The sequence below is a fragment of the Mytilus trossulus genome, chromosome 9, assembly GCF_036588685.1.
Source record: "Mytilus trossulus isolate FHL-02 chromosome 9, PNRI_Mtr1.1.1.hap1, whole genome shotgun sequence".
NCBI classification, from domain to species: domain Eukaryota; kingdom Metazoa; phylum Mollusca; class Bivalvia; order Mytilida; family Mytilidae; genus Mytilus; species Mytilus trossulus.
Window position 1 is genome coordinate 8,374,851 of NC_086381.1, and position 15,855 is coordinate 8,390,705.

Below are 15,855 nucleotides of genomic sequence, written 5' to 3' on the forward strand. Positions count from 1 at the left end.
ATGATTTTGAATGTCGTTTTGGTATCTTTGGCCTCTCTTAAATAATATACAATGCACTCTTGCACGAAAAGACTTCATTTTCTTGTATTTTATAAGTTGTCAGTACACACCAAAGACAGAAGGCAGAGACAGGGAACAAAGAAGGGTTATTCAAACTCACAGAAGGCAAAGACAGGGAACAAAGAAGGTTTATTCAAACTCACAAGTCGAAAAGAAACTGACTAAGCCACGTAGAAAAACGGAAAACTACGAAAGGGAAAATTGGTATAAAATGGTGTTAAGATATCCGTATTAAATCCAATGTTGTCTTTTATATCAAGCTGTCCATTTTTTTGAAATATTTATTAATTTCATAAGTGTTACCTGAATCGCAGTAACCGCTAATCTAAAACAGGACACGTTTACTACAAACTTATAACCCAATTAGAGTAAAATCACTTTACTTAAACGTCAATTAAACCACACTTATAGTATTGTATGTGTTACGATTGAAATACCGAAACTAGTAGTGATATACATTATATAAATTAATGAACCATCATTTAAAAAATCACATAGAAAGCAAGTTATCGAAAGTAATAGCCAGTGCTACAAAACCGATATTTTTTTTCTGAAGTACCTCTCTATCTTGCGTCTGACGTGACATGTCGGACAGTTTTAAACAATTATGCCATATTTGTTGTCACGTAAATGGGCGAAGCAGTTCATTTAGGACAGTTGGCTCTCACTTTTTTTTTACAGACTTCAGTTACTGTATTTGATTGGTCACTTGAAGTTTACATCGCCTTCATTCGTGGTATTGCTAATGTTCCCATTGCGTCACGAATTAAATAGAAAAAATCTATAAATATTGAAAAATCTAAATTAATCTTTCACTTACTTCTGAACTTGGATCTAAGAAAGACTAATTCTTTTCCAGAAAAGGTAGGATTTTTATAACAATTTAACTTTCTAGTATTATTAATAGTATTTTAATACGATATTGAGTTTTATCAGCATTTAATAATGTAAATGAATATAAAATATTATAGTGTTGCTGCTGTCACAATATTTGATGACTTGTTCTTTATGATTTTATAATGCAGTGGCATGCTTGATCATTGTCAAATATCATTAAATATTTGTTATAATATAACGTTTACTATATATAATTAAACTAAGTATTTAAATGATTCTAAAATTAGAGATAAAAGCGCTGTTCCTTTGCTTTTTTATGTGTTTTTGCTGTGCATGTTCTGATATTGTGTAATGGATGGATACCTCCTAACCTTTGTTTTCTATAACTTTATACTCTTTGTCTTTTTAAAGCGAAAAGTGTGTATTTGGAAAATGCGTTAGCATAACGATATAGATTTCTTTTTTTAACGAAATAACTATTTGCCTTTTGCCAAATGGAAACTATGCCATATAGATAAGAAGCTGTGGTATAAGTGACTATGAGACAACTCTTCACAAGAGACCAAATGACATAGAAATTAACAATTATAAGTCACCGTACGGCCTTCAACAATGACCTAAGTCCATATCACATAATCAGCAATAAAAGCTCTATTTAGAACCAGCTAAAATTAAGGACTTGACTTTAATTTTTTCCCTGTAGAGAAAGGCAAAAGAGATTGTTACTGTTTGAAAGTGTGTGTTAGCTCTATATCCCAATCATCTTTGTTTTATGTTCATTCCTGAATCAGTCGAAAATATCAAATTTTATTTTTAATATCAATATCAATATAAATATTACAAACATTCTTGTAAATATAATGGAATTTGATGCGACTGTCATAAAAGTGAGAGGTTTAGCGCTATTAAACCAAGTGCAGTCCACCATTTTCTACATTTGAAAATACCTGTCCCAAGTCAGAAAAATGACAGTTGTTGTCCATTCGTTTTCAGTGTTTTATCATTTGAATTTGCCATTTGACTTAGGACTTTCCTTTTTGAATTGTCGTTGGAGTTCAGTATTTTGTGATTTTACTTTTTTTTTACAAATACAATTGCAAAAATTATTAACTTAGTATTTACAATAAACACTAATTCACGTATTAAATCAAATTTGTCAATTTGTACCAAATTTTGAACACTTGCTTAAAGTTTATAAGTTTTGCTTAATCAAATAAAAGGGATACTTGATATACATATAAAATAGCAAAGGTTCGACCAAATTTCATTGTAGTATAATATGAATGAGTAAACATGAAAAGAGGACAGACATATTTGTTAATAAAACATCCATACACAATCAATTGTCTATAGGTTTGAAAAAGAAGTAATTCTAAAATGGAGTTTTCAATGAATTATAAAACGTTTTCAGAATATAGAACATCCAAAAGTTAAGTGTCAGGCGATCAGGAAATAATAAAACGTCTACCAATTATATTGGAAAACAAAAATCTTCTTTTGTTTTAGTTTGAATAAGGTGATAATTTGATATGACAGCAGTATTTATCCATCTAAAACGGAACTTCAATTGCATGTCTATGCAGCGTCAATTGTACTTTTACTTCCTTGGGATTTGTAGTCTAGAGTGTAAGGATAGACACTATATTAAAACAGACTGCAAGATATAATAAGGAGGAAAGTTTTCTGTTTTATCATTTGTTAAACACTTTGTATGACACAGTTTTATCGGAATTAGGACATTTTTTTTAACGGAAATTCATTATCGATAATATATCGGATGAGTTTAGTAGCTTAATATTGCATCTGACGTCGGGGTTCTCGTGGGAACTTATTGTGCGCCTCAGATAGCCGAAATGTTTCTGTACTTTTATGAAATAAAATTATACAAAACCGTTTTAAAGATAGATAGGAAGACAAGAACATGACAATTAAAAAATAACTAGAATACTGAAGTCCAAGGAAAACTCAAAACTGAAAGTTAAATTTCGCTTTGAAGTTTATTGATGTGTCATTACGATGGAAACTAGAAATCAGTTTTCTAAAGTCCTCGAATATTCAAATGAATTTGAAGCTAAAAAATTACCATACAACGACAGGGAGTCTGCTATATATCTTAGTCTTATCCATGTGCTGGTCATGGTGATTGACAAGTCAAAGTTAAGATCGACAAAACAATTATCTCCGTTTCCAATAGTTAACGTCCCTTTCCAAAGTAGTAACATGTGATCTCAGCTTGTATACTGTGTTTACGTATCTCATTAGTAGATACACCAGGGGTTGCTACTTGATATGGCTTTGGATTAATATGACTAGTGATAGGTGATGTATGCATATCCGATTTTAACCATTTCGACGCAATTTTTTTTCAAATTCGGTGAACTATATAAAATTCCAGATGTTTTATTTACAAGTTTATCTTTTACCATTTGAATTTAAAATAAATACATTTCAATTAAAATACATAATTTGTAAAATAAAGGCAACAGTAGTTTACCTCTGTTTAAAAGTCATAAACCGATTGGGGTTACAAACTAAAACTGAAGGAAACAATTTTTGTTGGACGATGTCTGATGACTTTTCCACGGCTGACGGTCGGAATCATTGAAAACAACTTCGTGCAATAGACTTTTCTGGGATATATGGAATGTCTATCTTGAACATTTAGGATTTCCTTTGAATAGGAACGGCACTGCTGTGTTTGAAAAAATTCCATGGTAAATTTGAGATATAAATCCGTTTAATTGGTTCGACAATAATCGTCGCAAAAACAACTCTATTTGCAAATACAATTGTATTTATGACCGTAAAATTACAAATTGGTAGTGGCAAATCGAACAAAGAACTTTAATTTTTTTCGAAGAGTTCACTTTCCTTTCATAAATCATCTCTTTTGTATTAATTTGCTCCTTTCCAAATCAACAGCGACTTACGGTATCAGGTAAAAAGTCTAATTCCGGTCGGTCACATTCGCGAAAAGGGAAGGGGATTGTAGTTACGACATAAAGGAACATATCCGATATCATCTCAGATTATATATAACGGTATACAAGCTCGTGAGGGCGTACACAAATTTTGCAAATGGGTTTTTCAATACAAGGACAAAACGTGACCACCACTTGTCTTTAAAAGACCCAATGCCGACTCGCGTTTTTTTCTTTTTGACCGAGAATGTATGTAACATTCAGACATTAACCTTTAAAATGTCTTTACAAATTACATTAAAATGCTGAATTGCAAATGCTCAGAAATTCAAATTGAATTTAAAACATTTGTTAATCTATACCATTTTCTCCAATTCAATCTGCATAAGTATAAGTGTATTTGTAATTAACACAAAGCGCAACATGCAATTTTATGCATATTACTGAAAATCTATTAGTGATTGCGTATATAAAACTATAGAATTGTCATAATTGTTTAAGGAAACGATGATGTACAGCAGTTTAAATGATATTTGTTTTGTGATGCAATCCGCTGACTGGTGTCATGCAAAAAAGTCTTTTAGTTTATACGGTTTTCTGTATTTTTATTTTACAAGTACCAGCTGTGACATTTGAAGACATTTTTTTTCCAATTCAAATTCTCTTATCCTGATACTTCCTAGTACTCTCCATTGTTCATCATACTACTTTGTACCTCTGATACAATGTTAAGTGAGTTGATTCGAACTTCTTTAAAAAAAGGACGGGATGAACTTGCATCATTGTTTGTCAATACTGAGAATCATTGAAATCATTGAATCATTTATATCACAAGTTGTTCGGTACTATAATTTCATTTCCAATGCTCATCCTAGTACTTTGTACCGTTAATACAATATTTAGTGCGTTGATTTAACGTTGTATTGAATCACTTTTTTAATACATGCTGTTTGCGTTTGGGAGCTTTGTGAAAAGGTATACCACTTCTCGCTTGCTTGTCTATATGAAAATTTATAGTACAAATTAGCTGATCATCGAAATCATTCAATGCATTACACGGATATCAGTGCTGACAAAATATGACTCCGGTTCATCCCGTCCTGTTTGTTGCTGAAATCACAATCGTGAATTTTACAATTGTCTCTAGCCTCAACCTATTGTCACCATAGATTTTTTTGAAATACGCGTATCCCTATAGTAGTATATAGTAGTATAAAGCAAGCATCTGTTCAATGAGTGCGGTAACATTCAAACTATCGACAAACAGGAAGTAAAATGCTCTGCAAATGTTAAAATTACGTACAGTTTATAACTCAACATTATGAAACTGTATAACAAATACAAAACCATTACCATTTATAGAAGGAAGATCAGTTTTGACATTAGCTTATATAGTACAATGAGCGTTCGAAATGTCTAACTATGAACAAAAAGCAAATGGCTTCGAACCAGATTAAAAAATTGCTTTCCCGTTACAAATGAACATTATGAAGCTGTAGAACAAATATATAAGCATATTGTTCATGGAAGCTATAACGAACGTTTTCTACCCAGGATTTTTAAATAGTGACAATCATAGATTTGCTATCCCAAAAAAAAAAAAAAATCAAAATAACATGGCCGCATTAAGACATGAACAAAACCTACTGACCATGTTTCTGTTTGTGGACGGGGTCATTCACAATTAAAATATATTTGCCATTATTTAGATATGTATTGCACGATCACGTTTGTGTTTAATAAGTTTTAGACTTTTGCTTCATGTAAAGAAAAGCGGCCATACTTTCATTTACACTGACAGTGGAAGAATAAGCAATTAAAACATTACATTTTGTTTTGAATATTGTAATAAATTAGTTAAACTAGCTCAACAGTTTCAGTTGCTATATCTATATTTTTTAAGAATCCCCAAAAATGTTTGTCTTTTCATAATTTTTCTCAGCATAGGTTTATCTGACTGAAGTTCTCAAATACTGTTTGCAATTTTACTCTGTAGCAGTTAAGGGTGCAACTGGTATGATCAGTACCCATAATTTGAACTACAACCCATGTTTAAGAATAATATGACTAGCTGATGTCTACGTGTCATTCTGATGCACCATTACATCAATGCAAATACTGCGTAATAGTACACGGTGTCTTCTACTTACATTGATAAAATATTGATCAATGCATTCTTTCATAAAACAATTTGAAAACAAATACTCTTATACCAGACAGCTAGACTTTTTCGGTAAGTGAAAAAATGTCGATGCAAACACATATCATTGAACTGAGTGAGACTGTTGTTATTTACTGTTAATATATTTCAAATATTTTTATATTTGGTTATGATTTCACTAAAAGCATTCTTGATTGGTTTTGTTAGTAGCATTGCGGAAGTCGTTGATCTTTAAGGATACTACTTAATAAAATCATAATATAATAGAATAAAAGATGAATACAAATTCTAACATTTTCAATATGTAAAAAAAAAAGCCAGCAACTTGAGAAAACTTCAGTATTGTTTGGTATTCTGTCCCTGCTAAATAACGTGCAATGTTTTCCTCGTTCTATTCATTCACAGTTGTTTTTAATTTTTAACCATTAAACACAGTGGCTGATTAGTTGAAGTTATCAAACAAGAGGAAACTTCTATACGCTTTTGCTTCCGTATTATAAAGGTGGTTGAAACTATTTTGATCTGAGCGTCACTGATGAGTCTTATGTAGACGAAACGCGCGTCTGACGTACTTAATTATAATCCTTGATAACTATTTACTTTAAGATCAGATTCCATTACAAATTATATACACTTGAACGCGAAAGTGAATTGATAAGTCAATAATAACAACAAAAACAAAAAACCCACAACGAAATTTCTTAGTTTGTATACTGAACAATGCCATAAATCACAGGAACAGATCTTTTGTTATTTATTTAAGGTATATATTTTTGTCGATTTTTTTTCAGATGAACATGAAGCAAAACACAACAAGTATAATTGTAGCAGTTACGATATTATTAGCATGTGTAGTGCAAGCAAGATATACAGATGATGACTTAGATCGGTACGTGTTGTTTTTATATTTGTGTATGCATTTGTCTGTATGTAGTCTTTGTTTTAATCGTTTTTCAGTCTTGATATTGACATGTTCGAGTATACGTGTATTCACTTTCCATATTGAAGTCTGCGTAGCCTAACTATGCATCGAAATACAGTCTCCTTCTAGACTTTAACATTTTTTCTACAGTCTTCTTTTCCAATTTCAATAATAAAGTTAACGGTACCAATTTTCTTGCACCAGATGCGCATTTCGACAATAAATGTAACTTCAGTGATGCTCGTGTCCAAAATATTTGAAATCCAAAGCTTATATAAAAGATGCAGAGCTATAATCCAAAAGGTCCAAAAAGTAAAGCCAAATCCGTGAAAGAAAAAAACACACATGCGCCGATATCGAAGATTTCACATCATCTACGATTCAAAATTCTGTATCTATGTATTGACATATACTACGAATTTTGTCAATTAACAGTGTTAGTCAAAACACTTTCAATTATTTTCTAATGCGAAATCATCGATGTTGTCACATGCCCATATCAAGTCGTCGAAAAAAAGTTTAAACTTTTTGATATATTAAACAAACATTGTAAGGCTGTCACCATGGTATATAGGTGGGGGCTAAGGTAAAAAACGAAATGTCTTCCATAGTTTAAATTTTTATTTCTTTTTGATAGTCTAATCATTGAGAAAATAATTAAAAATAGAGAATAATATTTACAAGTACAAACTTTCGGTATATGACAAACCCTTTTACTAGACCTCTAATATCTATATGAAACGAAAGACATATGTGTATCCTGTCACACATTTTGCATAAAACATTATTCAAATAATGAATAGACCTAAAAACATATTCACTTCTGTAAAGTAAAATGAGGACATTACATTTTGATTTTCTTTTGATATTAGCAGTCCGCGCAGTCCGCGTTCAACCTATTATTGTTCTGTAGTCCTCCATTCCGCATATATATGGAATACCAAATCAATGTTTAAAAAAATATTGCGAGAATTGTGTATAAGCCAGATATTCTTGATGATGGCAAGTATTCAGCAATATATGTGAGTAATGATAATTGTAATCAGCGCTCTCCTGTGAAATATTGACTTGCATACATTATACGTTGGATTTGAAGAATCGTTGAGTTTTCCATTTTTCAGCCATTTTACATTTTTTAATGCCGGGTTTTATGTATAAAACACTTGTATTAATTGGTTGTTCTCGTCTCTTAATGCATAGGTTTAATCAGATTTTGATTTCAAAGATTGTTTGCCGCCTTCCATTCAAAACTGTTTTACGCTTATTTTTACCTTTTTCGTAGGGATTTATTTATTGACAAACATTGATTGCCATGAATATTTCAATTTTGTTTTCTATGTATACTTTAGATACACGTTTTATATATGCTAAACAAAATTAGCAATTGTTTAATACCATTGAAATACACAAAAATTATTCAAACGACAGCAAACAGATGGAAAGAAATACCACTCTTCTTATTTGAAAACGACTTCTCCAAGTCATTCTCGAACATGCTCTCATCCATCAATTTTCAACATGGTTCATGAATAACCTCTTAAATTGAAAAGACGTTTTTCATTCAGTAAAATAACTGTGTGAATCCTCTATCTGGAATTAATATCAAAAGGCTGTCAACATTATCTATGAAGTATTTCTTTTTGATACTATTTCCGGTTTGTTTGGAATGGAAATATTCAATATTTGTCAATTGCTATTAAACCTTCTCATTACGCGTTGGGAGTAAAAAATCAAATACTTCGACGTAACGTAAGCCTTTACTAATGCCTTTCCTAGAAAATTCCTTTATACTAATTTATTTGATTTTGTCTGTTAAGATTTATATTATCAATCTCAATTTGTTAATTTGAAATCAATTTATCCATACTTTGCGACGAAGCTTTTCTGTAATTGTTTACTATTTGAAGTTTAAATTACCGTTCCTCTTTTCATAAGTGCAGTAAAATAACGGCAGATCATCGCTTTTTCACAACCACTTTAAACTTGATGCTTCCTCAGTACCGATTGGTTGTTTTATTTATTCATCAATTAAATTCGAAATTTTATTAGATTTGTTTTGCCTCTTTGTTACACAATAAGAATAATCAACTTCCTACACGATGATTCGAAAAAACGACAACGCTTTTCAAAACGTATTTTTTTATACAATGTCAAACAAATTATATTAATAGAAATGACAACACAGCATAAAAGTAACAAAAATGACTGCATTTGATTACTTTAATGCTAATAAATCTCCATACGGAAATGTTCAATAATTGAGGACAAAAATCGTTACAATATGATAGTGTCATAACAAATTATTTAAAATCACTTAGAATTTAAATGTTCATATATTCCAAATCTTTGCCATCATTAATTATAGGATAGAGAGGTTTTAAACGCCAAATATGGATAAATTATACTTTCCCCGCCTTGTTCTATTTGCTATTTTGAGAAAGAAGATTTTTTATAATGTCAGGAGAGTACAGAGAACAGTTATATGATTATTTGATATCATCCTACTATGTACTTTAATCAAAGCTATATTTATTAATCCATTATAAGTCAGCGTTAAAATTAAGATGTATGAAAATTGTTCGAAACAATTCATGCAATACTTTTCGCTGAACAAATCCATCTTAAAGATATACTTTTTGAGAACATACCACGTTTTGACCGCATGTTCCTCAAAAGAGATGAGTTAATGATTCCAAAAGTTACCAAAGGTTATCATTGCGACGACTTGATTTTGTTTAATACATCAACATATGGACAGTATCTACATCTAAAATACCCGTTTCCCAATTAAAACAATAAACCAAGCTCGCATTTTCTCTCAGAATTTTCTGATATAGATTTTTTGAAATGAAAAGAAAGCCGATGAATTCAAGATTATAAATTCGCCTCCAAAATCGGAATATACTTGGGAATTTACGGAACAACCGCAAAAGAAAAGACTAAATAATTTGAAATTATTTTAATACTATAATTCTTTATGTATATGTATGCTTCTTGACTATACAGTGTTGACTCCTGCCCAGGAGAACAGAACTTCTCTATGAATTCTCTAAATGAAGTTCTTGTTAAAATTTGAAGCTTGTACGTTGTCTTCCAATATGGCGGCAAAGAAAAGAAAAACTTGAAATCAACTTCCTTCAATGGAAATTTATTCATTGTGTTAGATGTAAACGTACATACAATGATACATAAACAGTAGTAGAAATAAATTGATCTACTTTATGTCGTTCCGGTGAGATGAGCAGACGTATTCTACTTGAAATTACCATGACAGTAATTCGTGCAAGTGTAGTCTTTTCTACGCGAATATATGTTTTTATGTATATATGTGTGTGTTTTCATGTTATATGTTTGTGACTGTGTTTTCAGTGTTAAACGTCAAATGGCCGATGCAAAGGCCTCTGAGTATCTTGCCCTGATCAGACTGGGCCTAGCCGGTGGGTGTCGAGAGATAGGGTGCGGCCTGATTGATTTTCACACCAGGTACAACAAAATGTACGTGTTGTTTCGTCCAAGTAACGTAATGTCAAGTGAAGTGGTATATATGATGGAATGATATATGATATACTATAACCATTATAATATAATATAATATGATATGTATTGATATCTAGCATGAAACAGTATATGCATTAATATTCATATATATAAATATTTAGCAATGAACATTTGCAATATAAAATTATGTTACATAGTCCAATTTGTAAATGCGACATTTCCTTCAATATATGAAATATTTGTTAACATTAACAAATATGATTTATAAAAAAGAGACTTACTTACTGGTGCCTTTGTTAACTATTATTAAAAGTTCGTCGTTTTTCACAAATTGGACGTTGTAGGCTTTTTATTGGCATGCTGAAACACATGCTTTTAATTTAGTTTAAGAATGATTATACATTTAAACGATATAATGAGCAGAACATTGGAACAGATTTTAAAACGTTACAATAATGAAGGATAAACAAATAAAAACTAATAATATTTTTGTTTATTTAACTCATGTAGAGATATAAAAAAAAAGCCTTTGAGTTACGTATGACGAGTATAGCGTTATCCCACGTTCACTGACTTTTAATTTATGAATTGACTAATTTAAAATTATAATTCAAATTATCTCCATTTATAAGAAAGTAATTTCTCATATATTTTGAAATTCAAAACTTTTAAAATATTATGATCATCATTAGGTTATTAAACCAATTAACAAAATCGTTAATTTCGAATAAGAATGATAATAAGAATAAACCAAGCAAGTGATACGTCGTCTATTTATTCCACCTGATCATCTAAGGGATGTGACCTGTCTAAGTCGTCTCTTGTATTGACATTTATGATCGAACCATTTCAACTTCATTGATGTAACGTTTTTAAACTCTGCTCGACAAAACTCCGTTCATTTATTATTTTGCATGATTTATGTTATATAACGAAGAAATGGTTTAAAAAAAGATTGAAATACTTGAAAAAGTAATGAGAAAAAAATAAACATTAGAAGAAAATAAAACCATTTCTTCCTCTGTGTTATGTATGCTAATATATGCATGTTGCTACTACCTTCCACTCACAGGTTTGCCAAGAGATCATGGTCAGATCAACGTATAGCCGATTATCAAGCCAGACTGGCATTATACCAAGGACGACCTTTACTATCGCATGGTCAGTTTGACACAAATAAAATGTAGGTATCAATTTATTTATATTGCAGAAATGACGATGCTTTGCTGCAGCGTTTCCAGGCTCATGTGCATGCTCTTTCATTTCTAAAAGTCATAGAATACTTGAAATGCGGATTCGTTTCTGGAAATTTTTGCACATGTGTTCATGCTTGATACTTACTGAATTCTATCAAATAATACAACAGGTAACAATTTTTTTCAACTAAATGTTATTTTCATATTTATCAATTACTGACCAAGAAGCCGTACATCAACGTATTCTATGACACAGCACACCATCCCCAATTGCAGCTTCAATGCACTTATAATCATCCTGGGCATAAACCGCATGCTTGATTTACTACAGATTTGAAAAGCGGACATCTTCAGACCAAAGAATTGCAGAACTTCAGGCGCTGATTGCGTTGTCGCGAGGTAGTGGTATAGTTGGGCATGGCAGAATTGACCCATATGGCATGTAGGTATCTCTGCAAAATTTGGCCAGGCTTAACGGATGTTTTCTGCATTCAGGTATCTCTGTTATATCCAATCCAGAATTGCTTGATACATCTAGCATGACGCTATTAATACTGATAACATTTGATATTAGCAATGCAGCGAGATAAACTGTATTCTTATAGAAACAAAATGAAGGAGTAATTGAGAAAAACAAGTGCTTAGTATACGATACGTTTTCTCCTCAAAGAAAAATGAACAAACAAATATTGCAAAACGATGTTTGATGATCAATAATGCTATAGAAGCAAGTCAGTGACAATAAGCAGGGCCGAATTCGTTACTTAGAAAGCACTGTTATTTGTAAAACAACGCAATTTACAAAATTTTACCAAATGAGTTATAACCATGCGCACTTTTTCATTTTATGGCCTTACAATATCAGTCTTACTCCTTGAAACATTCTGTTATTGTTCATGCTTATTAGTGAGCTACGTAAAATGCGCAAAATTGAACATATTTCTGCTTTACAACGTTAACGTCACAAATTAAATCATTCTGCATTTATTATTCTAATTTAGCTGTTGTTCAGCAAAATGTTCATACAAAATTGCAAGTGATGTCAGCGATATGGACCCAACTGCAGTGTTCTCATTACTTTAGTTTGTATTGCACATAAGTTCGCAAACAGCAGTGCACTCACTTACGTTAAAAAAATACGTTACGACAAGCAAACCATCTCCTAGTATACATTACATGGTATACTAGAAATTGCTTATTAGACGGGAAAATGATTTAAAAGCAAATGTAACTTGAAAACTAAATTGATTGCAAATATCTATATTTAATTGAGCTATATAATATAGATATATATACACCGAACAGAACGCTACAGCTTTATACATTTCGACAAAAAACCTCCTCCACAGTGCTATGATAATGGGTACGCGTTCATTGCTTAAACATATACAGGTATTCTAAAAGGTTAAGCGCCATAGAACTCTTGAATTTGTCTTCACAAATATTCTGCTCATTCAGCAAAAGCTGATTTGTAGGCGACAGCTTCGTCATTGATCGCTTTGCTTGCTGTAATGAGAAGAAAAAAAGCATTATAATGCATATACACAATTAGTTCAAGCATTTAATTTAGCAGTATAAAACTGTTGCTTTAACTTCAAATTAAAAAAAGCACAAAAAAACCCAAACAAACAAGAAAACACACAATATAAATTGATCATAAAATTGAAAAAAAAAGATTAAAATGATTCATGCAAATTTATTTTGTGTTTCTGAATATCATAAATACGATACTGACTCAATGTGCGCAATTCTTTTTTTCCTTATGCATTTTTTTTTCTTTCTGTCACAGTGGTAGAAGGAAAAGAGATACTGGAATACTTAGAACACTCATAAACAAAAACAGACTTTTGCAAAATTCGGACGACAGCCATTTATGATCTGATAAATTTGTAAGTATATTTTGCAAATAATTAAATGGATTCCTTCTTTTGTGTGTTGTAATTGCAATAATAGCTGTATCCTCAGTATTTTCCTTTACGCATTTAAAACAATTAACCAAATTCTTGGCGGTTTCTACATGAGATTTGTTCAATGCAGAGTTTCTTTCCTTACCTGGTGTACCTATTGTATAGTGCAGGACTGAGGATTTAGACTGCATACCCGTCGATTTACGATTAAGAAACTACTATTTGAACATAATCCATGCTTAAATAAGGAAAAAAAGTGTTGTTTGGCAGGTACACGGCACCTTGTGATTGGCATCCAAAGATTGGAACTTTATCTATACATTCAACATCCGACGAATAAGCAATGCATTCAATTTGATGATGCGCATGTTGTTAAAGTTTTTCTTATCGTTAATCAAAGTTATCCAATTCATGATGGCTTCTGTAAATCTTTCGAATATATGACTTAAATCATTTAGCTATTTTGAAACAGGAAACCATAATAAAAACTGAAGTCTTGGAATATTAAAATTAGTTAAAATGATATAATCGGGTTTTTCAAGTAAAACATAGAAAGGCTCTTATCAGACTTATGAAACACATAAACAAAAAAACTGATTATGTGAAACTCATAAAGGAAAGTGTCACATTACACCAAAATACAGATACTTATAAATATATGTTGTATGAATTTAGAACACTACAAATGTAAAAAAAAATGAAATTATACGTGATGTGTATATTTTGTTTGTTTGTTTATAATATCAATCATGTTTGTTTCAGGTAGATTTATCCGTCCAGAGAGCTTTCGTAGTCATCTAAATTTCTGTGGAATAATGAAGCTTCAAAAAAAAATTATGGACAATCAATTTCCGGAATCAAATTTACTTTATTTTTTGTTTCGTCTCAGGAAATCTAGCTGCGCTAGACCTCTTGCTATTTATTTTGTTTATTTATTATATTTTGATGAAAATGTGATATTAAACGTGAGTCACTTTGTCTGTTTATATTGTGTATATCTGAATAAGAATGGTTGAGATTTTGAGTACGTAAATAAATGGATCCATTTATTGCAATTTATGACTATGCTTTAATCTTATTTTGTACCGTATCAGACACACAAATGCAGAAAAGTCAACTAATATTTGCCCAAATTTGATTTAAATAGCTATAGCTAGAAATCCTAACACCTAATATACAGCTACATAAAATCATCGGAGAAGTAAAACAAATCAAAGCAACAACGAACTTTCAACTTGTTTTAAAGCGGTTCAGATGATTACCTTAAAAAAAAACACATCCAAAAACATAGATTTGTTCATTAACGAATTTATGATACATTAAAATTGTCGAACGGACATTGCACAGAGTCCTGCTTTTTGGTCTGTGGTGTCCTCTAACTCATTCCGTTGAATGTAAACACATTGCCACTTTAGTCTTGGAGAACTTGATTTATATGTTATTACATTTAAATTCAGTAATTTAGAGTACTTCTGCAAAATAAAGCAACAGTAGTATACCGCTGGAGAGAACACATATCCGGATTACAAAGTAAAACCGAGGGAAACACATCTACAATATGAGGAAAACAACGAAAAAAACAGAACACTGAAGTGCAACAAAAACAAACAACAATGCAACATACATAATAACTAACTTTTAAATACAAATTGCCATATTTCTGAATTGGAACAAGACATTTTAAGAACAATGGTGGGTTAAACCAGATTTAAGGGCTAGCCAAACCTTCGTGCTTTATTGCCATGTTAAATATACAGCTGAAATGACAACATAACATGATGGGAATACAGTAAAAGTCATGATTATGACAGTTGTTTTCCGCTTGTTTTATTGATTTATAACGTTTGATTTGGCACTTCTTATGGACTTCCCCCTATACTTTAGAGTTTGGTATTTTTGTTAAAGTTTTTCAGTTCTTTGTTACTTTTTCTTTATGTTAATCACTTTCTGCTTCGCGTCAATTCAATGATCCAATCCTTTTCAAACTGATTTGCTCCACATGTCGTTCTTATAGTAAGCCTTTACACCACAGCCCAATGTAAGCTGACGATTGAATAAACACGCACATTCTTTGTGTGACTGTTGCCTGAAATTCAAGGGTTCGTTGGTTGATGTCTGTCATACTGTTTTTTTGTTAGTTTTCCATGGATCAGGGTTTTTTTCTTTTTGGGGGGGGATGATGATGACAAAAAGAAAAAGCACCTTGCGAAATTCTTTAATTTTACTTTTCGATATATTGATGATGTTTTATCGTTGAACAACCCATACTTCAGCCAATACTTACATCTCATATATCCCAGTGAACTTGAAATTAAGGATACTACTGATACTAGAAGGACTGCTTCATACCTTG

General features: G+C 31.3%; 1 protein-coding gene across 5 annotated transcripts; it reads left to right on the top strand.

The window, feature by feature from the left end:
• The first annotated feature begins 685 nt into the window (after positions 1 to 685).
• On the top strand, positions 686 to 14,561 carry LOC134683549 (uncharacterized). Of its 5 annotated transcripts, XM_063542859.1 has the most exons (6): positions 686 to 924; positions 6,771 to 6,868; positions 11,472 to 11,582; positions 11,927 to 12,037; positions 13,385 to 13,484; positions 14,265 to 14,561. In XM_063542859.1, the coding sequence occupies exons 2-5, from the start codon at positions 6,771 to 6,773 to the stop codon at positions 13,470 to 13,472; spliced, it is 408 nt and encodes a 135-aa protein (XP_063398929.1). In that variant the 5' UTR covers positions 686 to 924; the 3' UTR covers positions 13,473 to 13,484; positions 14,265 to 14,561. The 5 variants fall into 5 exon arrangements, 1 of the variants encoding a protein (XP_063398929.1); XR_010101048.1 differs by lacking the exon at positions 11,927 to 12,037; XR_010101049.1 differs by lacking the exon at positions 11,927 to 12,037 and having other exon boundaries at positions 14,269 to 14,561.
• Positions 14,562 to 15,855: the final 1,294 nt, after the last annotated feature.

What these genes read in the sequence shown, in the direction of transcription:
- LOC134683549 (XM_063542859.1), top strand. Translation starts at nt 6,771, where the DNA reads ATGAACATGAAGCAAAACACAACAAGTATAATTGTAGCAGTTACGATA. An exon ending in ACAGATGATGACTTAGATCG is followed by an intron (nt 6,869 to 11,471) that starts GTACGTGTTGTT and finishes TTCCACTCACAG; the next exon opens with GTTTGCCAAGAGATCATGGT. An exon ending in CAGTTTGACACAAATAAAAT is followed by an intron (nt 11,583 to 11,926) that starts GTAGGTATCAAT and finishes GATTTACTACAG; the next exon opens with ATTTGAAAAGCGGACATCTT.